The sequence below is a fragment of the Natrix helvetica genome (assembly GCF_964273705.1).
Source record: "Natrix helvetica genome assembly, chromosome: 2".
Lineage (NCBI taxonomy): Eukaryota > Metazoa > Chordata > Lepidosauria > Squamata > Natricidae > Natrix > Natrix helvetica.
This window is the reverse complement of record NC_138552.1, coordinates 35,440,960-35,465,436: the sequence shown is the minus strand read 5'-3', so window position 1 is coordinate 35,465,436 and position 24,477 is coordinate 35,440,960. Positions and strand designations below refer to the sequence as shown.

The window sequence follows — 24,477 nt, the reverse complement described above, 5'->3', positions numbered from 1 at the left end:
ATGAATACAGATTGCTTTATCAACAGCTTGCATTTTCATAATTCTTTCTGAAATTTTCAAATGTCTTCATATCCTTAGGTTGGAAAACACGATGAAGCTTGGATGATTCTCAAACAAATTCATGATACAAATATGCGAGCTCGTGGCCAACCTGAAAAAGTTTTCACAGTGCGTATTTTGTATACAAATATATCTCATTAGTGGAAAATAAGTTGTAATTTAGACTGGAAAAGTTATCAGTAAAAACCATACATTCTTCTTGAGGAAAATAACACCGTGAAGAATACCTACAACAATTATTCACATAGATCTTGAAGATATGTTTTTGTTTAAGGACATTTCTTGATCCGTCATTGGGGTCCCGATAGCCTTGATAAAATTATCTGGCCATAATTCTTAATTCTTGTAGCCCTAGGGCTGCAGCATATTCTTTCCCCAGTTTCCCTCTGCTCACACACAAATACACATGTACCCTTGCCTCCCTCAATTTGCACCACACTGCAACAACCCTCTAACTCATGCGTAACCTGCACTGGGCCTCCCCCATCACCCTGCAGCAGCCCTGCACTCCTCATCTGGATCTCTCTCTGCTTTTGGTTTAACAACCCATGCATCACAACCAGGATTGCTGTCACCAAGTCATGTGATCATGTGAATTGCACTTTATGACTTCATCGCTTGGAAATTCTGGTCCCAGTTGTGGTCATAAATTGATGACTCATGCGCAAGCAGCCAGATCCACATATGAAAGGTTCAAGTTGACTACTTTATTTTGTTCTATCTATTATACAGGAATATCCCAAGACTGCTTACCTTCCCTTGGGAACAAACAGATAAGGTTCCATGAAACTTAAAGGGAATCAGCTCTTGTGGCTGTAAAAAGACTCAAGACTACCATAGTTCCCCATTTGATCCCTCCTCCCTGCCTGGCTGGAATTTTCCCAATAATGACTACCTATAATGTTCTTTTTTATGTATTGTTAAGTTTAGTAGGGTCTGTAAAGTTGCTTCTTTTTCCATGTTGGTTATAGCTCAGTTTTGAAGGGTATTATGCAAAAATCATAACAACATTAAAAATTGATATTGTCATGAATTTATTTCCTTCATTCATTAAAGTATGTTTTTAAAGAGCTGCAGTCAACCATTTTTATAGTTTTTAAAAGCTCTACAGATAAGCTGATTTCTCTAATAATACGCAAAATATCCCTGTTTCTAAAGAACCTGCACTTTCATATTCTCCTGTTCAGTTGACTTTCTATGCAAATCGTACTTTTCCTGTGCGCTGCTTGGAGAATCCAAGCATGGGTTAAACTCAGCCAATCTGCCCAGGACTGAATTGAAACTTTAGCTACGCCTCTGGTGTTGCCTTGACTGCCAGATTTTTCAATTCAGTCAAAGCCCAGTGGACACAGTTTTTTTTCTCTCAGTCTTTTGCAGATTGCTTGGACTCTCTAATTTCCTTTTTTTGCTGTTACTTTAAATATTTTTCCTTCCCTTCCTTCCCTAGAGAGCAGCTACGTTCCCTCTAAGGTGCGCGGCTGCGCTAGCGCGCAGGTGGCAAGAAAACACCGCGCAGCAGTTTTCAACTGCCGCGCAGTGATTTCTATTGCCACAGGCTTTGGAAGCTGGGGAGGTCCTTTGCAGGCAGCTAGAACGGGCTGCCTGCAAAGGACTTCCCCAGACTTGCTTTGAGGAGCACGGGGCGACTGAGGCTAGTTGTGAAGCCCCAAAGCCCCCACCGCCACCGGAAGAACTGCTGCCACCTCCTCCTCCTCCTCTAACAGGCAGCACTGCCGGATTTGCCGCCCGGCGCTGCGGCTGAGATGAAGCCGGCAAAGCTCCAGCCGGCATCTCCGTGCGTGGCAGCGGCGCCTCCCCTCTGCTCGGAGCACCTGAGCTCAGCGCTGGGTTACCCCTGCCTGCCCCCTCCTCCTCCTCCCCCGTGCTTTTGAAGAGCCATGAGGCTGCGGGAGACAGTAGGAAGGCAGGGAGGGAGCAGGGGGGGAAAAAGCCTCATGTTTCTTCAAAAGCACGGAGGAGGAGGAGCGGGCACGGGTTACCCAGCGCTGAGCTCAGGAGCAAATCTGGTGGTGCTGTTGGAGGAGGAGGAGGTAGCAGCAGTTATTCTGGTGGCAACTCGTCGGCAACTTCAGCAGCAGCCCTGCCCACAATGAAGAAAGCAGAGATGGAGCAGATCCACGCAGATGACGTCGCTGCAACATGACTGGAGGAGGAATTCTGGGAGTTGAAGTCCACAAGTGTTAAAGCTGTCAGGTTTGAAGAGCTCTGCATTTTTTTTCTAGGGGTGGAAGGGTCTTGTAACTTGACAGCTTTAAGACTTCCATGCTTCAAATGCCAGAGTTCCTGAGCCAACAGGACTGGAGGAAAAATTCTGGGAGTTGAAGTCCACAAATCTTAAAGCTGTCAGGTTTGAAGACCCCTGGGGGTTTTTTTCCCTAAAGGGTTAGGGGTGCAAGGGTCTTGTAACTTGACAGCTTTAAGAGTTGCGTGCTTCAAATGCCAGAGTTTCTGAGCCAACATTTTGGTTGCTAAGCAGGAGCGTTGTTAAGTGATACTGATATTATATAGCCCTTTGAATTAAGCGGGTACCTTGAAGAAACATAACTTTGAGTTTCAAATAATACTGATTTCGTTGTTGTCTTAGGTGACATCTGTGAAAAAAATTCGGGTGCTCAGGCATGAAAATGTGCCGCTCAAACACTATACTTTTCTGCTCACATCGAAAAAAAATTAGAGGGAACATTGGAGAGCAGAAGCGGTGAGAAGAGTTTTTTATTACCTTTTTGGTTTGTCTCTCGTCCTCCTTCACCAGTCTCTGCTCCTATGGTGTCCCAGGCTCGCTCGGGCGCTGCGGAGGTCGTAGGTAGCTGCCGGTTGAGGCGTGGGGTCGGAGTGCTGACGCCCATGCGATTGCGCTGTTGTTTTCACCTGTACGATCGTCCCCCCAGCAGGGGGCTTTTGTCGCTGCCATCCGTGCACATCTGGAGGAGCCGGCTGCTGGCGTGGAGGCTCGGCAGGCTTCTTTAACTACTTCTGGCAGCCATTTTGGATCAAATTTTGGCACGGCCACCATTTTATTTTTGCATTTTTCCCGCGTTTTTTCTTGCCTGCTGATGCCTTTCTGCCCTGCTCACAACAGATCGCCGCTTCAGACTGCTTGTCCGGACCTCCGGCGGGGTCTTTGTCCTGGGATTGATTCCCTGCGGCTCAGGAGTTCTCTTGGCCTCAGCGGTCAGGCTCATGGCTTCCCGAACTGTGCTGATGCTGGGAATAATTAACTCGCACCTGATCCACTGGCCTCTATTTCCACCAGATTCCTCTGGCTGCCGCCTTCAGTGCCTCCATCTCGGGAGTGCTAGGGCATTGATCCAGGGTCGCTAGGGTGATGAGTGAAGAGCCCCTAGTTCCCTTCTAGTCACCCCAAGATTGCTGAGATGGCAGATCAGGGCCCTGAGGATATTAGCCAGCCAAGCCCCTCTACCAGCAGGGCTCCTTCCAGGCAGGATAACAAGGCAGCCAAAGAGGCCCTAAAGGCAAGCAAGCCCTACACTAGACAGGATAAGCAGCTAGGGCCAGGCCTCGATAGAGATGCCCTTCATCTCTAGAAGGCCTTGGAAAAGCAATTCCACAAGGCCCAGCAACAGACCCAGGCCTCCAAACGGACCCCTCCCAGGGATTCCTCGCCCGAGGCCAGACCAGGGCAAAAGCCTCCCATCACTGAGAGTGAAGGGGAAGGGCAGGAATTCTCCCCTCAGGCCTCGCTAGCTATGGCAGCTTCCCCAGGCTCCCCAGGACCCTCAGTGGCTAACCATGTAGACCTTTTTGAATGCCTCTCTGAGGGAGAGGAGGATCCAGCTCCCTCGAGTCATCTGGCCCACAACTCCTACTGGATCAGCCTTCCATTAGGGGTCTCCCTGTGGAGGATCAGGGCCCCAATCTTTCTGTTGAGATGCAGGACGTTATTGCCAGGGCCATTTCCCAGGGGATTGAGAATGGGATGCGTCAGCGGGCCAAGTGCCCACCCAAGACCCACCACTCTCAGGCCCCGGCTCCCCCCAAGGACGTTCCACAGGACCTATGGCGTGCCTCTCCCCATTCCTCCCTGGATAGTGAGGATTCTGCCTGGAAGGAAGATATCCTACCCAACTCTGAGCCAGACTTCTCAGGGGATGAAACTGCTGTACCTGATAAGCCCGCCTTCACCGGTTTGTTAAAGCATACTAATTTCGAGACTATCTTGAAGGCCTCTACCCATTTAGGCTCTTCCACCCCGGACCAGGCAGTTCCTGATCCCTCGGACCTCAGTGAGGGCCTGTTCGACGAACCGGTTCAGGCTCAGGAAATAGTTCCCATTCCCAAATTATTCCTTAATGTAGTACAGAACCAATGGGCACAGCTGGGTTTGGAAACTGGAGACGTTATGTTTGGAGCGCGGCGGCGGCGGCACCCTGGCTCTGCAGAGAGAGCTGGGCCAGGACATGGTGAGGCTGGGAGGCATGCTTGCTGGGGGCGGAACAGGTGCTCGTGCAACCCCCTTCTCCATCCGGGCAGAGCTCCATGCTCTGCCCTAGGGGGTATCCTTAATGTGCCAAGCCACGGGAGCTGGGAAGCAGGCAGAGTGCCTTAGGGATACCCCCTAGGTCAGTGAATGGCACTCTTCCCAGCTGGAGAGGGTTTTTTCTGGACGGTTGCTCATGAGCGTGGTCACCTCATGGCTACTTCGTCCCTGAGGCTGTGCCCGGCTCTTCGAGAACCCGCTCGCAAGGGAGCAGCTGCCCGGCAACCCCAAAACAATAATTCCCCCTATAATAAGCCCAAGGCCATATTTCATGGGACCTTATTTTCAGGGAAACACAATAGTCTGGAAAACTTGCTGAAGCTGCCCCCTGTGGACGCGCCGGTGGCTGCACTCCTTCCTCAGTGCTTCCTCCCGACCTACTGGAGGGGCTCAAGGCAGAGGACAAGAGAGCAGAGAAACCCTGCCATAAAACTTAACAGGTGGCTGCTTGGGCGATTAAGACATCCACCTCTGCATCTTTCCTTTCCAGAGACTCTCCCCTCTGGCTGAGACAGTTACTCATCTGACTCCCGGCCGGGGATAGCAGACTCAGACAGGATGTCAACAAGATCATTGCGGCCACTGAATACACGGCAGATGCCACCTTGAATGCCACCAAGTTTGCGTCTAGGGCCCTAGTTTCCAACATCACCACCTGTCACCTCTTATGGCTTAGATATTGGAATGTGGACGTGAGGTCAAAGTGGAAGCTTGCTTCTGCCCCGTTCAAGGGGGATAAGCTTTTTTGGGGAGGCGCTAGATCCAGTCCTTATAGAAAATAAGGAGAAAAAGAAGGTTATGCCTTCGGTCACCCAAAAATCTGAGCGTAAGGGTTCCAACTTTTATAGGAAGCAGGCCTTTCAGGCCGTGGACTAGCCTTCCGCCTCTAGCTCCTTCCAGAGGTCCTACTCTCAGAACGCTGACAGATCACAGGACCATCAGTCCTTTTGTGACAGAGGCTGCCAGCAGAATTTTTCCAAGCGGCCTTTCTGCCGGGGGTGTGTGTCTGGCTCCAGACCTTTCTGCCAGTATAAGTGACCACCATCGGACGGCTCCCAGAGGAGGGCGTCTTCAGCTGTTCCACGCCCAATGGGAGCACATCACTCGGATCAGTGGGTCCTACAAATGATTCGCATAGGTCTGACACTAGAATTCATTTCACCTCCACCTCGTCACTTCATCCAGTGCCCAACCCTCTCCTGCCCTGTCAAAAAAGCTCTCATGGAACAGGAGATCCTTCACCTCAGGGAGATCAGGGCCATAGAACCGGTTCGACCCGGTCACGAGGGAACAGGGTTTTATTCCATTCTCTTCCTTGTCCCAAAGAACTCGGGGGGGGGGGGAGAGTGGAGGGGCATATTAGATTTTAAAAAGCTAAACCATCACATAGCGTACAAGAGGTTCAGGATGCAGTTCCTCCAGTCCATCTTGGGCTGCATCAGGCCAGGAGACCTTCTAACATCCGTAGATCTGAAGGAGGCTTACCTGCACGTACGGATGTTACATATCCGCAAGGCCCACCGCAGATTTCTCAGGTTTTTTTATGCAGGCCAGCACTTTCAGTACAGGGCTCTGCCATTCGGTCTGTCATCAGCCCCCAGAATTTTCACAAAAATCCTCGCAGTGCTAGCAGCCTACCTCAGATCGCGTCCAGTGCAGCTCCAATGCTACCTGGACGACATTCTCATCCAGTCATTGTCCTGCCAGCAAGCGAAGCAAGACCTGCAGTACACGATGAAAATCCTCCGAGACCACAGGTTCTTTGTCAACCTAGAAAAAAGGCATCTGGAGCCGACCACCAGGTTGCAACACCTCGGCACCATCATAGACACTATAGCGTGTCAGGTCTTCCTGTCTCTAGACCAAATGACAAGCCACAAGACCTTTGTGCAACAGATACACCAGTCGCGGCACACCTCGATTGTGCAGTTGTCCCAACTTTGGGGCAAAATGATATCCTGTCTGTCCATCGTGCCAGGCCAGGCTCCACTCTCGACGGCTGCAGTGGCATCTCTTACTGCACCAGCGGGCCAAGCAGAGCAACTCACCAGCATTGATTCCGGTCCCTCTGGGTGCGTCGGTCCTTCGGATGATGGATGACTTCCACCCTAGCGAAGGGCTCTTTCTTCAGGGAACCAGACCGTGTCACCATCACGACGGATGCCAGTCTTTTCGGCTGGGGGGCTCACTTCCACAAGCAAATAGCACAAGGCAGGTGGTCAGCAACCAAGTTGACACACAGCATCAACTGTTTGGAATTGGGGGCAGCGAGATTGGCTCTTCTTTGCTTCCAGAGCAACATCCAGGGACAACACATGATGATCCTCACAGACAATGTGGCGGCCAAGGCACACATAAACCGCCAGGTGGGCACCCGATCCAAGTTCCTGGTGGCGGAGGCTGAATCCCTAGGAAAGTGAGCAGATAGATACCTGTGCTCAATTCATTTGAAGCACATCTCCGGGGTGAACAACATCCAGGTAGATTGGCTGAGCAGGGCCATGGTCGACCATTCGGAGTGGCGCCTGCATCCGGACCTGTTCCATTACCTGTCGCAGAAGATTTGGCCAACCGGTAGTCGATCTATTCGCTACCCTGGAGAACGCTCATCTTCCCAGGTTCTTCACACAGTTTTACACCCCAGAGGCAGAGGGGGTCAATGCCTTACATTGCCCCTGGCCGCCAGTACTTCTCTATGCATTTCCTTTGTTGCCCTTCCTGCCCAGAGTGATTTGAAAGATCCTGGTGGAGGTCCTGCTTGTGGCGCCCTTCTGGCCCAGGAGGACCTGGTTCGCCTATCTCGTGAGTCTGTCCATCAATCCACCTTGGCTGATTCCCCAGCAAGAGGTCTCTCTCAGCTAGGGGGCTCTATAACATCCGGAGTCCCAGCGGCTGCAACTAGCCATCTGGCACTTGAGAGGGACCTCCTGAGCAAGGGCAGACTCTCCGACAATGTCATCCACCCTATTCAGGCATCCAGAAGACCTGCCACGACCAGGATATATGACGCCACCTGGAGGTCCTTTGAAAATTGGTGCACACCGCATGAGGTAATGCTGGCTGTGGCTACCGTCCCTCAGGTTTTGGACTACTTACAGGATGGACTGGACCAGGGTCTGGCACCTAACACTCTCAGGCGTCAGGTGGCTGCTTTATCCACGATCCTTGTGCCTAATAGTCACTCGTCGCTTGGCCGTCACCCCATCATCCGTAGTTTCCTGCGGGGCACCACCAACCTGAGACCACTGGTCGTCCATCGGTACCTGTCATGGGAACTCGAGGTCGGGTTACTAGCCCTGATAGACACGCCCCTTGAGCCACTACGTTCCGCCAGTCTGAAATCTGACATTTAAGACCGTCTTTTTAATTACCATCATATCTGCGCAACAGATCTTGGAGTTGGCAGCACTGTTGGTTCAGGAGGACTTGTGTCTGATACATCCTGACAGAATGGTCCTCTGGCTGGACCCAGCATTTATTCCGAAGATCAACTCCTGGTTTCGCCAGGCCCAGGAAGTTGTCCTTCCGGATTTCTGTCCACATCCCAAACATCTGAGGAAAAAAAGATGTCACATGCTTGATGTTCGTCACATGCTACGTAGGTACATCAAGCGCACGGCAGCGTTCAGATGTTCTGAGTCACTTTTCGTGTCTTTTCAACCTGCATCCCAATGTCGCAAAGTCTCTTTATCTACCATCCGATGTTGGCTGCGTGCATGCATTGCCCTCCCTTACGTCCTGCAATCCAGACCAGTGCCACACCATATTACCACACATTCTACATGGAGCGCCGCCGCCACCGCGGCCTGGGCGACCCAGGCACTAATAGAGGAGATTCACAGGGTGGCTACTTGCACTTCCTTATCTCTGTTTGTTTGGAACTATAAATTGGACAAATTCACTTCTGCAGAGGGGGCATTTGGGAGTCCTACAGGTTATTCATAACAGCGGAGAGACCATGGACTCATCAGTTTCCTGCCCTAGTGACATTTAGCTTGGGTATGTCCCATGCTTGGACTCTCCAAGCAGCGTACAGGAAAATGAGCATTGGCTTACCTGAAGGGTCATTTTCTGTACGCTGCGAAGAGAGTCCAACCCCACCCTGGGGTCTTTCTCCGCTGTCGATTCGTACTTTGGACGCTTTATGGACTTACTTGGACTAACTTTCAACACGCACAGATCCACACTTTCATTGAAAAATTTGGCAGTCAAGGCAACATGAGAGGCGTGGCTAAAGTTTCAATTGAGTCCTGGGCAGATTGGCTGAGTTTAACCCATGCTTGGACTATCCTCGCAGCGTACAGAAAACGACCCTTCAGGTAAGCCAATGGTCATTCTCTTTCTTTCTCAAGAGATGGAAACTACAGCCAAGATTAGATGTTTTAATTTATAAACATGCAACTTGAAGCTGTTTATCACCTTTTAGATAAGGTGGTTAAATTTCTTGAACAATCAAATGCTTGTTTCTCAAGTAGAAAAAAAAATACTCTTCTTGTGTTCTCCATAGGTTAACAGGATCAAAACGCCAAAACAAATAGATGAACTTATAGAAATAGAAAGTGACACAGGCACCTGGTACAGGAGATGCTATGTCAGAGTGCGCACAGAACTGGATAGCGTAAGTAACAATCTCTATAATATTATTTATATTTAAGTAAAAACCGGTCTAGAGAATCTAGAGAAATTAAACATTTACCATTATTATCAAGTTTAAATAAGACAGTGTTAAAATTACTAAAATAGATATAAAACATCTTCTTGTGCTTTTAATTTCTCCCCCAAAATTAAATATTCTGTGATTCCATGTTTTTATAGGGATAAATGTTTCAGATAATGGTACTTGCTTTATCCTTCCCCTTCTCCCAAAAGTTGGTGATATGCTCTCAATTTATTCTTGTGGCTTAGTGGCTCACTCAATAATCCACAAAGATAAAGTTTGATGTGGGTTCTCACATGTCCATTTTATTACTGTCATACAGTAATGGGGTATGCTAACTGAATTTGGCAAGAATAGCTTCCCTATACATCATGCAACAAGGCAAATACAATCAGGTTATGGCTTCTAAAGTTTATAAATATTGTTAATCAGCTGGAGTACAAAAAAAAGGGAAGTCAGAACTCAAATACTTATCTATACTTTTTAGTAGTTCTTTTTCATTTCCTTTTTCTTTCCTTTTTAATATTTATAAACAATAATGTGGAGATTTTGGAACTAAATTCAAAGATATGTATTTCTACCTTTTGATAAAGATAATTCAATATATTTGGTCAGGTCTGGTCAATTTTTTTATTAATGTTAAAGCATTATTGTATAAATTAAATTTTTTTCTTTATCCAGTTATTGTATTGACCGAATAAAGCCACCAAAATGGGATGTACTGAAACTTCCAGGAAAAACTTGGTTTCTTTCGTTCTTTTAAGTTGCTTCTTAAATTTGCCAAAGTTTATATCATTTATATAGCCCCTGTACCAGTGGTGGGTTGCCAATTTTTTTACTACCGGTTGCGCAGCGTCCTGGTGAGTGGGCTGCGAGTACTGGCACTGCTAATATGATCCAGGCCGAACCGGGAGCAACCCACCTCTGCCCTGTATATTAAATTGTTAGACCAGAATTGGTGTGGTTCAGTTATGTTGCATCCCTGGTGCTTGACTTCTAAAGCTTAATTCAGAAAATTAAACTAAAAGTAAAATAATTTCTGAAATAATAATTAAAAACATCATCTAGAGTCCTCTACCAAAATAACAGTAATGTGGATACTTCGAGTGGGTAAAGATGCTAAAGGTCCCTATTCCAAAAATGACCAATATGTGATGTCGTTCTTCTACTTTTATGCAGTCTGGGAAATCTGGGGTCTGTAATCTCCAGTACTTAAGTTTCAGATGAAAGATGTTAGCTCTCTGTGCCTATTGATGCCATATTTGGCCCAAGAGCATTTGTTACCACTATCTGATACTCTGGCTTTTACTCCTAGTTTTGAGGTTCATAAAGGCTTCCCTTTCATGTTGCACTGCTCAGTTAGGGGTTGTGTTATTTCTTGATTTAAGCAGCTGTTGTTAAAAGCAGATCAAGTAGAGTATTCAGAAATCCAGTTAAATCTGTAAAACAAGACTACGCAGCTTTAGATATGAGCCTGATATTCCAGAAACTGGATTAGTTATTGCTGTTTCAGAGGAAAAATTGGGCACCTCAAGCATTTTTCCTGTCATATATGTCACTGAAAACCATCTTTCCCTCAAAGTAGCATTTTTTTGAGGATCCTGAAGTGAAGCACAGAATCTAACTTTCTGTGATGCTTATTCTCAAGTTTACTTGTATTTTTCATTTAGGTTTACATGAAACTTTAGAAACAATGCAGTTTTTCTTATTTTCTCACAGATTTGGTTAACATTTAAGAGGTGTTTTACCTATCCAGTCAAGGACAATACAATTAAGCTTGCAGCAGTTTGGTTTACTCTTTCTTTTGGGTAAGGTTGATAAGAAATATATAGATTTTGTAATTGTATTGCATTCATTTTGTTGCAAATTCATACTCATCCACGTATGGTGCAGTGGACTGGATGGATATGCTGCATTTACTTTGTGAAGAAAGATTCAAACAAGTTAAACATGCCATATTCCATTTAATAGGATTTTTCTTTATTATTCTCTAAACTAAAAACTTCCCCCATTATATATTTACTGTGAAGCAGCCGTGCTGGTTTCATTCATTTTCCACAATATCAGTGTATGGTATCATCAAATTACTGTCATCTTAAATTACTTCAAATCCTTTTTGAAACTGAAGAAAATAAGTCTTTGAAAAGCATAAAATTACACTTCAACATGCTACACAATAGAAATACTCTTTTTTTTTTAAAGACGTACAATTTGAGATGTGCAATAATATTGCTAGTGATTGGGCTACTTCCAAAGTATCTGTATCTTGGCATTCCCTTAGTGCAGTGACGTGCGGTGAGGTTTATGACTGATGAGGCTGGTGACGTCATCAAACCACGTGGTTGCTCCGATCGCATGGGCGCAGCCCAAACGGAGAAGTTTCTTTTCTCAGAAATGTCAGAAAGAGGCAGGCAGGCTGCCGCAGCTCCACTGAGAAGACATTTCTGAGAAGAGAAACTTCTCCTTTCTCCTCCTCCCCCCCCCCCCTTCTAGCACTGATGATGTTACCGTGTTTCCCCGAAATTTTGGGGCTGCCGGGTGGCTGCTCCCTTGTGAACTGGCTCCCGAAGAGCCGGGCACAGCCTCGGGCGAAGCAGCCATGAGGTAACCATGCTCACGAGCAGCCGCCCGGCAAATCCCCTCTCCAGCCGGGAAAAGCGCCATTCACTGACCTAGGGGGTATCCCTAAGGTGCCAAGCCATGTGGTGCTCTGCCCGCCCCCCCAGCTCGGCACATTCGGGATACCCCCTAGGTCAGTGCATGGAGCTCTGCCCGGCTGGAGAAGGGGGTTGTGCGAGCGCCTGTTTCTCCCGCAGCTTCACCAAGCCCTTGCGCAGCTCTCCCAGGCCACTGCCGGTGACCGCCCCGCTCCGAGCATAACTTTCAAAGTCCAAAACTCGGGGCCGAGTCTTCCGGCATCGGCCGCTCTAGGAGTGCTCTCTATGGCTGCTGGAAGACTCTGTCCGGAAAACTCTCTGTCCGGCAGCCGGCCCACCATAGAGAGCACTCCTAGAGCGGCCGATGCTGGAAGACTCAGCCCCGAGTTTTGGACTTTGAAAGTTATGCTCGGAGCAGGTCGGCGGCGGTCGGCGGCTGGCGGTGGTGGCCTGGGAGAGCTGTGCAAGGGCTTGGTGAAGCTGCGGGCGAAACAGGCGCTCGCGCAACCCCCTTCTCCAGCCGGGCAGAGCTCCATGCACTGACCTAGGGGGTATCCCGAATGTGCCGAGCTGGGGGGGCGGGCAGAGCACCACATGGCTTGGCACCTTAGGGATACCCCCTAGGTCAGTGAATGGCGCTTTTCCCGGCTGGAGAGGGGATTTGCCGGGCGGCTGCTCGTGAGCATGGTTACCTCATGGCTGCTTCGCCCCTGAGGCTGTGCCCGGCTCTTCGGGAGCCAGTTCACAAGGGAGCAGCCACCCGGCAACTCTCCCCTCTAGCGGTATACCGAAGGCGGCAAGCAACGTGAGCGCTCCCCTCCCGGCTCCTGTAACTTGGCCCGGGATCCTTGCAAGGGGAATGGGACCACGTGTGCAGGCGGCTCCTCAGCGCACAGCCTCAGATTAGCAGAGCCGCGATCCCCTTCCCCTGCACACGTGGTCCCATTCCCCTCCTTCCTGAGCCAACATGAAGGGGACCGCGGCTGCGCTGATTGAGGCTGGAGCTGAGGAGCCTCCTGCACATGTCCCATTCCTCTTGTAAGGATCCTGGGCTCGCCCGATGTAAAAAATGGCGAGATCGGCACACTTGGGGCTGCTGCTGAGATGTCCAGGGAGGCTAAACCAAGCCGCGCGCCTCTCCCAGCCACTTTCACGGCTTCCTGGAGTAATTCTTTTTTATTTTTATTATGAGAGTGGTGAGGCTCCGCCTCCCCTGCCTCCCCTGACTGCACGTCACTGCCTTAGTGTTGCTTTTCCATTTAGTGACATGGCTACAACAACAAACTTTTTATTGTTTTATAAAATTTGTAAATTGCTCTTTTTTCATCCTTTAAAATTTTAAAATATTCAAACAAACATTTTTATTAAAAAAAACATTCTGCACTGACTTAATATTTAAATTAAACAAAAACCAACACATACCCTTTTTCCAGTCCAGTCCACACTATTATATCAATGTTTTCTATTTTTTACTTCTACTTTTTAACCATTTGCTTTAACCAAATAATAGCTTCTAAACAAGGTTGTTCTGTAAAGTATATTTTAAAAATGGTTATTAAAAATGAGTTTAAAACTCATTAAATAGCGATTGCTCAAATGAATGGCTTTTCCCCTAACGACATGATTTAAAAACTGAAAATAATTTTAAAGGAGATTACTTCTATAGCAAATGAATTGTGTGATCACAATACAACAGGGGTGTCCAAACTTGGGAACTTTAAGACTTGTGGACTTCAACTCCCAGAATTCCCCAGCCAGCTGGCTGGGGAATTCTGGGAGTTAAAGTCCACAAGTCTTAAAGTTCCCAAGTTTGGACACCCCTGCAATACAAGCTTACAAAATACAGGTTTATAAATATTTCTAGAAAAACAGCTAAATAGGTAGGACTGGAAAAGTACAGGAAAGGACAACCAAAATGATCATGGCAGCTAAAACAATCTCCTGTCAGAAAGAAATAATACAGGGATTGTCTAATTTTTTTAAAAAAAGCTAAGAAAGGGGAAATATGATAGAGATGTATAAAAGTATGCTTTGTGTTAGCAAATGAAATACAAAGAAGCTTGCTTCCTCTATCACAGTAATGGTGAACCTTTTCAGCAACGAATGCCAAAAAGGTCACACAGAAACATCGGATGTGTGCATGAGTGCTTGTCAGGGCCACACTCCAGAAAAGCCGAACTTCAGGTTCTAGCATGCATACATGCCCAACAATTAGCTGGGTGGTACACATGCGCAGGGCAGTTTTTGGCACTGCTGCGCATGTGAAGGGATTACACTCTGGAAAAGCTGAACTTCCAGGTTCTAGCATGCATACACGCCCAACAAATAGCTGGGTGGTGCACATGTGCAGGCCAGTTTTTGGCACTGCTGTGCATGTGAAGGGATCACGCTCCGGAAAAGCCCAACTTCTGGGTTCTAGCACGCATACATGCCCAACAATTAGCTGGCCGACGCACATGCTCAGGGCGATTTTCGGCACTGCCACACACACAGACAGCTGATTGTCACGTGTGCATGTTCGCCAGAAACCTGCAAGACAAACAGGCAAGGCTGCACGTGCTGGGCGACATGGCTTCATGTGCCACTTTGGGCATACATACCATAGGTTCGCCATCACGGCTCTGCCAGAATCTGTGCCATTTTATTTTCCTAGAACATTGTGAAGTCATTTTGAAAGGAGATGAGACACCCATAGATAAGGCAAAGTCTATTAGCTTTGAAGCTGTAGGTCATTTACAGAATCAGAAATAGTACTACTTATAACATTCTCAAGGGTATTTGTGGGAAATTGACTAAATTAGAATAAAGCTTAAACAGTTTTGGTAGTTTTATTTGTGGTTTTTCAGTGGGAAGACGATTAAATACTGTAGTGCTACAAATCTACAAATATGCTACTATTACTCCTCTCAGAAACAGTAAGGCAATAAAAGTCATTTCAGTCAATGCATTTCAAAAGCCTCTTTCAAAATGTTTTTCACGTGCCAATTACTAAAATTACAAAATAACATTGCAAGCTATTTCTATTAATACAAGCTTGGGAGCAAAACCAAAAAAGAAATTGGACATATTCTACCTTTTCCTCTCTCTATATATAATCTCCAATTTCTATTTATTTCAAAGATTCAGCATTCTTAATTTTGTTTTTTTTCCTTAAACCATATTAAAAATTTCAAGTATGAGACCCTTAGCATAAGCTGTAAGTTTTGGTTTTAGAGCTTGTAGGCATTGTCTTTCTCCTCTTATTCCCACCCCTACCCCCATGCCACCATCTATATGTTGTCATGACTTCACCTTCATTCTTCTATAAGTTTATGCAATTGGTTTATTTGGATTAATCATAGTTAACATAGCATGTGACACAATATATAATATTAATTTTAGATGAACATAGCAACATCAGTTCTCATGATAATTTTTGCAAAGAGAGAGAGAATTCAGAAATCTGTGGGAATGTTATGCATGTTCTTGTTACATCTGAATGCAGCTAGAACATTGTAAAACTACTTTTTTTATCAGTATATATTCAACATAATGCTGCATTACAGTTCATTTTTGTGCCATGTATTTCTATTGAATGCTGAAATTACACCAATTGCTTTCATAGGTACTATGGATTGTCTGTCTGGTTTCCAGATGTCATTAGGCATTTACAAGCAGATGAATATGCCAGTAGAGGGAAGAATTTTAGCAATAAGAGGATCGTGGACTTTGATTTTAACTTTACTCTGGAAAATCAGATCCATTTAAATGGGACATTCATCAATGACAGGTTGAGAAAAATAAATATATTTCTAAAATGATTTGCTGATTGTCCATTCTGCCTTTCTTCTAATGCCTTCAAGATAGCATATTTAGCACTTTCTCTCTTTCTCTACAATGGTTATGTGGGATGGGGTAGGCTGAAAAGTAGTGTAGTCAAAAGTTACTCACCAACCTTATGCATCTGAACCCACAGAATGTACTTGAATGTGGTCCCAAAGGTGCTTTTTCAGGAGGCAATTGGATTTTCTTGTTTTTTTTTTCTTTTGAAGATGTTTCGTTTCTCATCCAAGAAGCTTCCTTATATACCTTGGAGACAGCTGGTAATTTGCAACTCCTTTTGAATGGTGTGGGAGTAGGAGTGGATTTCCAGAGGAAATAAATTGTTGTGTACAGGAACCAGGAGCACTACTCAGGTGACCCTAAGGACAGATAAAATCTCAAAGTGCTTCAATGACCCTCTAAAACAGTGTTTCTCAACCGTGGCAACTTGAAGATGTCTGGACTTCAACTCCAAATTCTGGGAATTGAAGTCCAGACATCTTCAAGTTGCCAAAGTTGAGAAACACTGCTCTAAAAGGATGCAAATTACCAGCTGCCTGCAAGGAATATAAATCCTTCCATTCCCCACTATCCTGTCAGAGCTGAAGAAGCTTCTTGGATGAGAAGCGAAATGTCTTCAAAAGAAAAAACAAGATTAAGTCCAGTTCATTCTTGAAAAAGCCCTTTGGTACAACCATGATCTGGATGACTGAGAATCTCTACAGACTTTTACATGGAATGTGGATTTCCCAAGTTCTAGTTTAACACTGTAACTTCTCCATTATTACCAAATTACACCCCCCCTCTTGATTTTTAATTGTTGTTATAATTGGTTTGGAAAGTTTTGTGTCATAATTGTGCACCTTACAAATACCTCTATCCTTGCTATTAAAAGATCTTTGAATTATCATGTTTTATATTTGACCACAACCGATTGAGAGAAGTTCAAATGAAAAGACCTTATGCTTTGAGCACCCAGAGTGTTGCCCAGTTCAGGGTCATCTGGTCCGTCATACCGGTGTTCGTTTTATGTTTCTTTTTCTTTTTCCTTTTGGAGAAATGCAGAGGTGGTATCCTGCCAGTTCGCCCCGGTTCAGGCGAACTGGTAGTGGCGGTGGTGGGAGGCTACGCCCACCTGCTCAGACGTCATGACAGACACTCTGCACATGTGCAGAAGGTTCTGCGCATGCACAGGAGGTTCTGGGTATGCGCAGAAGCGTTGCACGTAGCAATGAACCGGTTGCAAATATAAGAGAAAACCATTACTGGAGAGATGGGTATTAATATAGGTTAATGTTCTGCTTTTCTTAGTTCACTCTTTACCTTCTTTTCATAATTATAGCTAGCTCTAATCCTCAGATCAGTAAGTCTTATTAAAAGTGGCTTCAAATATACTTTGGAGTAAAGTTGGCTGATGATAACTGTAGTGTGATTCAGCTATCACATAGTCAAGAAGGTTAGGAAAGTTGTGGAACTTCACAAGATAGAAAGAATGTGAACTCTTGTCTTTCCTGTCTTCCTAACCCAGGGGTGTCCAAACTTGGGAACTTTAAGACTTGTGGACTTCAACTCCCAGAATTCCCCAGCCTGGCTGGGGAATTCTGGGAGTTGAAGTCCACAAGTCTTAAAGTTCCCAAGTTTGGACACCCCTGTCCTAACCCCTCCGAGTTTGAGCATGCGGAATTTGAACATATTACTGCAAAAGACTGAACCTTCAGAAGATGTTTGTATTTAGCCATACTATTATTCAATCGTTTGAAAAATGCTTCCAGTTAGACCTCTTCCCTCATGCTTTAAATCAGTACAGTAAATTCTTTGTTTTTCTCAGGTTCACAATGATGACATTCAAAGCAGTTACTTTTCAAGACTCCCTTTTTAAGAACTGTTACTTTGAGGATGTTACTACGCTGAATACATATTTTAGAAACTGCACTTTTACCGAGACGGTTTTCTTCAACTCAGGTCTGTTGGGGGAGGGGGAATGCCACATTCTTTTGTCCCCCAAATCCTTCAACTGTTTGGTAGTTATTTCAATGGAGAAGAGAAGTTAAGCAGAATACTTTTTAAACTTTTTTTTTTAAACCAGCTGTAGGGATGTCAAGTGCTGCATTTCTGGCTAAGCTTATTATTTGGCAATGTCAGAAGTAACTAACTTTTTACAAAAATCACTTTGAAGAAGAAAGAGCGGGAATATTTGGCCCCATGAATAATTTCTTCATCTTGTTGGCACGAAGGTCTTTCCGCCAAGGGTGATTGGAATGTAACTGAGATTTTCTATTGGAATATGAGAAAGTTGAACTGGGCCAACTAACATTTAAATTTTTTTAGGCAGCCACAGAGAAGGACCCTTCAGGATTCCAAAGGCAAAATGAAGTCAACTTCTGCATGTTATCTTGGAGGTGCAGGGGGTGGAGGATTGGGGAGAACATACTGTGCTTAACATCACTTTGGGAAAGAACTAAGAGTGTTTTATCATCCAGGTTTATTCATTTTTCTGAGGTGCTTTGATTAAGGCTAATACCACTGCCAAGAACTACATCTGTCCTTGGGGGAGAGAAGGTCTTTCCCCATTTTAAATTAAAATAACTTAATAGCTGCATATCATGTCATTTTGGCCTTCAACACGCATTTCAGATTAATAATTATAATAGAGTTACAAGGAAAATACAGGTAGCCCACAGCTTCTTGCATTCAGCACTCATTCAGTTACAGCATTGCTGAAAAAATGGACATACAATTGGTCCCTGAAATTCCAGCTACAGCACTTAATGTTTGCAAACTGGGAGCCAAAAATCACATGATTGCAATTTGTAATCTTTTCTGCTGGCTTCCCAGAAGGACATTGAATGGCGAAACCAACAAGGAAGGTCGCAAGTCACTCTGGAAAGTGACTCCTGCCAACAGCATCCTCCGCCATGTATTAACTCTGCTACCACTCCCAGACCCTTGTCGCCCTTCCCAACTTATGTACTGTCTGAACTGGGCCTCCCAAACTCTCCACTGACCTCCCTCAATTTTTGTGCAGTCTGCACCAGGCCCCTCGAGCCGTCCTCACCCTGCCTAGATTTGTGTACAATCACATATTTCCGTCCGTCCCATCCCCCTCTTTTTGTATTTTAAAATTATAAATAGTGGAGATTTTGGCGAATTCTTACTTGCATTCTTAAAACAATTTAATGTAATTTAATGATTTTTCTAATCAATGATACACTGGGCACTAACTCTAAAATGTGTCACTCCTTTGTCCACTTCTGATATTATATTTTTGTACCAATTATTTTTTTTGTTTTTTCTTGTTTGGTCTTTGTTTTTCTTTTTTAAGTGATTAATAAACTTTTTTAAAAAAAAACTACATTTGACTTAACAGACATGTTACCTTATTTATAAAACATTTATTTATTCATCTTTCCACCTGATGACAATAAAAACATATTCAAAAATAAACACACATGATTTTAGTAGAAGATATTGATGTCCTGCTGAGGAATAGGCATATCTAAGTTAGCGAACACAACATTACAAAACTGGGAAAAAAATCATTAAAACATTAACATACCACAATATTAATATGCCGGACAATTATACTAAATATTAATGTTGGCCTTTTAGGCAATATGTAAAAGATCCTGCCTTTGAAATATATTGCAACTTTCACAAATTTCTTCTATTTCCACAGATCTTGAGCCATATAAATACCCGGGCAGTGAATTTATAAATTGTACGTTCTTTCACAATAAGACAGGATGTCAAATTTCGTTCGATGATGATTACAGTGCCTACTGGATTTATTTTGTCAATTTTCTGGGGACTTTAGCAGTATTACCAGGAAATATTGTCTCAGCTCTTCTGATGGATCGAATTGGACGTTTAACTATGTTGGGTAGGAACTTCGCTTTGAAATTGATTGATTTTTTTTTTAAAAATTAAACATTCTTATTTTCTCCTATTCACTTAAGGATTTACAAATAATCAAGCACGCGGTGAGGGATCCATATACAGAGAGTTGTTTCACCCACCAGCTAGTTTTCAGATACATAGAAGAAGTAGATGCAGTGATCCTTTATTTTAAGGAATAATGAATTTGTGAGAGGCTTAATGCAGCCTTTCAGCCATAAACCTCCCTAATCCTATTTTCTCCCAAAACGATAGCCTCTTAGCTGAATTGCCTATAAAGAGAGAGAGAGACAAGAAAATAACCCAAAGTTTGACTCCCATTTAACAAAGTGTTTCAGGCTTTTCTGTGATAAAAAGCAAGAAAAGAAAATCATTTTGCTTATCAAACTCACAAACTCCTGCTATAAATTCCTCCCCCCCCCCAACTTGAGAGATCATGACAGCTGAAATTTTATGTTTTATCAGTTTATCTTGTGGTATTTGTGTGCCGAAGGAAGCTTGTTTTTGTCTCAGTGCTGGTCCTTGGGAGTGGAACATTTCTGAATCGAGGTTTTCATACAGATTATAAGAAAGCATAAGCTTCTCATAGTTCAAGATCAGAAATCTTAACACAGAGAATACTAGCCAGTAGCAAGTTTTTTCAGTCTTTTAAAGAAATTTGGACAGTAGGGGACTTGCCACCGTGAAAATTCCAAATCCAATTGAGTTCTTGTATGGACTTCTTAATTCCATTTTAAGCTGTCCTTTCTTCCTGAATAGTGGAAAGCCTTAAGGACATGATACTTAACGTATTATTCTGACATCCAACGCTACTACAAAATCTTTGATCCTTACAGGTTCTTTGCTTGCTATAACCTTGCTTAAGTTACTACTCATGTTGACAACATTATATTAATTGCTTTGTAAAGCCTTTGCCAGAAGCAATAGTAACTATTAACATTTGGTTTTCACGCAGGTGGTTCTATGATTCTTTCTGGAATTAGCTGCTTTTTCCTATGGTTTGGTACAAGTGGATCCATGATGATAGGCATGCTGTGTCTATACAATGGCCTTACCATCTCAGCATGGAACTCTCTTGATGTCATTACTGTGGAGTTGTATCCTACAGATAGAAGGTATAGTTTTATATTCTTGCCATGTTTTACCTTCTTTTCAAAACATAAGTCAACTGGACATTTCGAAAATACATACTTAAAAGGTGAAAAAGGCTAGGAAATAGACTGTTGATTATGAATAATAAGAATTTTTTATTTTTGTGACTTCTACTGATCTGCAGTAGGGCTATATTATTTAACTTCTGTTTAAATTCAAAATTGATCAGGAAAGCTATGTTTTGTGCATTTCTACTAATCTTGAGCTGTATTAGAAACAATACATTCAAGCGGAAAGCATTAGGTGCAGATGTAATGCCTATTTCACCTGTTGTAAACTGTAGAAAGAAGTTAAAGTGCTAACAGTACTATGTTACAAATATGAAAAAAACACTAATGTTTTAAGGTTGGAAAAATAACTATCCCAAATAAAGGAAATGTAACCACATGTGTAGATTATTGAACGAATTCTTTATGTATCCAGTTTTCTTGAACAATTCCAAAAACCAATTGATCCATAAATGCAGAGAAGCAGAAGGATTTGAGACTAAATAGCTTTCAGAGATGAATAATAGAGCAATAATACAAGATTTCATTTTGTTTAACTGACAAAAGCTTGTAAATGTAGAATGGGAAATATATAAAAGCTAATGGATATGCCAGAATATCCGATTATTCTTCTGAGGAATAATGAATACAACACTGTTGGAAAGCAATGAAATGATAGATAATTTGTTTTCTTGCATTTTACATTATTTGCATAAAATAAATGTGCTTGGAAAACAAAGAGGAAATTAATCCAATGGTAAAAAGGCTATGAAAATCTTGGGATATTTCATGACAAAAAGATCAGTATAGTTAATGATCCTTCCAGTGATAATATAATTAACATGTTACAATTGTTAATTTATATGATACTTGTAATCTTTCTCATATATAATATACATCTGCATAACCAATTATTTTCTGTACTTCCCCCTCCCCAACTTTCCTTCTAATGTTTCCCTCCAACTCACCATAATTTAAATCCTACACTGTTCTACTCACTCTAGGTATCTGATGAAATGAGTAGCAGTTCACAAACGTTTATGTTCTTTCATATAACTTGTTAGTTGGAAAAGATACTATGAGACTCCTGGTTTTTTGCCAATACAGATTAATATGGTTCTTTTCCTACAATATTATTAAACCTGGCTTATTTGATAAGTGCTGTTGAGTTTGGCCTTTGACAACTGCAACTGCTATCTTGATCTATCCCCAACAGTAACACAGTTCTTCAAAGGACATTCCAATAATCATTTTAATATCATTTTATTCATTTTATTTATAACCTTTCCATTTTTCTATATTAACATTTCCAGCAATAATATTTTTTTCTAGTTCATCTTATGCTCAGTGACATACACAAATTATATGATGTTTTGCTTGCTGATCATTGTCTCAAGAGTTCCATCAGCTTCCATTTGATCTACTATTTTTATTATTTTATTTTATTTATTAATTTGACTTCTTAGTCGCCCCCTCTCCCCCAAGGGACTCGGGGCGACGTACACTAGCAACGGTCACAACAATACAATACAATATGGAGGAGGTGGAACAATAAATAAATAAATTACAATACTTTAAAACAATTAAAACCCCAGTTATAATTAAAGTTTAAAAATTAAAATTACCAATTAAAATGCCCAAGAGGTGGAGAAGCGCTAAATTAAGCCAGGCCGGCTAATCGGAACAGGTGGGTCTTAAGTTTCATACGGAAGGAGCGGAGGTCAGTTGTTGTCCTAATGTCTGGGTACTAGATACTTTGTAATGTTTCTAAAATCCAAATTTGGAAGGCATGTAATTTTCACCATTTTAGTGTCTATTTTTCATAGATATACAGTATCTCTTTAAAGATAATTACTTTAGTAACTAGTTGTAATCTTTTTCATCATTGCAGTATCCTTGAGTTTTGTGATTTTGCCCAAGGTTTTGTAAGTGAAGTGAATCTCATGATTTTCACCTTCATTTTAAGTGAGCAGTTTTATGTCTGTCAAACATTCAAGGACTACCTGTATGCTTTTAAAAATCCATATGGTCCTTGCTTCTTGGAATTGACAGCTACTGTATATGGAGCCTGTCGCTTATTTTTAATGTAGAGATTTTTTTTATAAGATTGTTACTTTTTTTTTCTGTGTGCCATTTTGGCCTCCTCAAAAGGAAGAACAATATACAAATAAATAAAACAAATAAATGTTTGTTTGTTGCTTCCAATTTAGTCCAAGAGAATGGAGAAGTATGGGATCCTATGGATCCATAATGACCCATCTTCATCCAGTGTTGAAGAATTATAAAAGAAATGTACCTATTTAGACATCCAACAAAAAATTATATGGCTCTGGGTGCTCCTTCCAGATTATTGAGTTGCAACCTAAACAATTTCCTTTGAAGGAATCCTTTCCTTTGTTTGCTATTATGAACTATTGCACCCCTTATTTAATTTTGTCAGAAAATATGTGATTTGAAACAATTTGCAGATATTGGGACAGCAGGTTTTTTACTGCCACCCTGTGGAATGAATATCACAATATTCATTTAAATTCACCCATCCTGTCTCCCCCCAGCCAGGGTATTGCTCTTCTCACTGTTATCTTTATTTTAGGGTGTGTCAGTGGGGTGAGATGTTCATTAAATCAAGCCCTCAAAAATTGCATGTGACACACTCTAGAAAAGCATCCCACAGAAATTCCTGACATTGTTATTTCTCATGAGGTGCATATGGAATCTTGTCAGACTAGCTAATTATGTGTTGAAAACTTGCTCTCCTTCATTATATCTCATGTCTTTTTTCATTTTCTTGGGAGACTTTGTAAAACTGGAGCTTTGAAACTGCCCCGTTTTCCTTATTTTCCACCTTCATGGCTACAGACTAGAAGCACTATTCACACCACACCGTAATTTTTGCTCTCCTTTTTGTAATGAATGATGGTAATTACAGTTTTTCCTGCCTGGATAGGCAGGGTGTGTAATTTAATCCTGATTAGCTGCCCACTGTTACCCCTAATCTTCCTCAGATGTCTCACTATATAGGCTACCTCATTATATTTTGCTTCAGATACGATCTCAGGAAAGATTTGTATGTAATATAATTTGATTATTTCAATCTCTGTTCAGAGTTGCATGCTGCAAGATTCTATTTCACATAAACCCAGCAGGTACAGCCTTTCTTCATGCTATAAAATATAAATGAAAATGTAGAATAGGCATCTTTTCTCTAATGACACTTTTCAAAGAAGTTACAAATAGTCCTTGACTTACAAACAGTTCATTTAGTGACCGTTCAAAGTTACAACAGCTCTGAAAAAGTGGCTTATGACCATTTCTCATCCTTATGACCGTTGCAGCATTTTGATGGTCACATGATCAAAATTTAGATGCTTGGCTATTGGCTCCTCTTTACAGGTCATGTGATCCCCTTTTGCAACCTTCTGACAAGCAAAGTCAATGTGGAAGCCAGATTCACTTAACGACCAGGTTACTAATTTTAAAACTGCAATGATTCACTTAGAAAGATTGTCTAGAAAGATTGCAAAATGGGACAAAAACTCATTTAACAAATGCCTCACTTAACAACATAAATTTTGGGTTCAATTGTGGTCATAAGTCCAGGGCTATCTGTATATATGTCGATTAGATTATTAGATAATGTAAACTCAACCTGAAATAAAAATTGATTCTCACAGTGATAGATTCCACGAATGGCTATCAGTTTGTGACAAGACCATGGTTTCTATCAAACACCTTATAACCCAGTGACTG

General features: G+C 43.0%; 1 protein-coding gene across 1 annotated transcript in view; it reads left to right on the top strand.

Annotated features, from left to right (window-relative positions):
* Positions 1-24,477, top strand: part of SV2C (synaptic vesicle glycoprotein 2C) — a 90,474-nt gene that overhangs the window by 59,152 nt on the left and 6,845 nt on the right. The window contains exons 6-12 of the mRNA XM_081940310.1: positions 79-168; positions 9,087-9,197; positions 10,956-11,044; positions 15,498-15,662; positions 17,523-17,656; positions 19,371-19,574; positions 20,544-20,703. Coding sequence (XP_081796436.1) covers positions 79-168; positions 9,087-9,197; positions 10,956-11,044; positions 15,498-15,662; positions 17,523-17,656; positions 19,371-19,574; positions 20,544-20,703 — 953 coding nt within the window. The remainder of the gene's footprint in view (positions 1-78; positions 169-9,086; positions 9,198-10,955; positions 11,045-15,497; positions 15,663-17,522; positions 17,657-19,370; positions 19,575-20,543; positions 20,704-24,477) is intronic.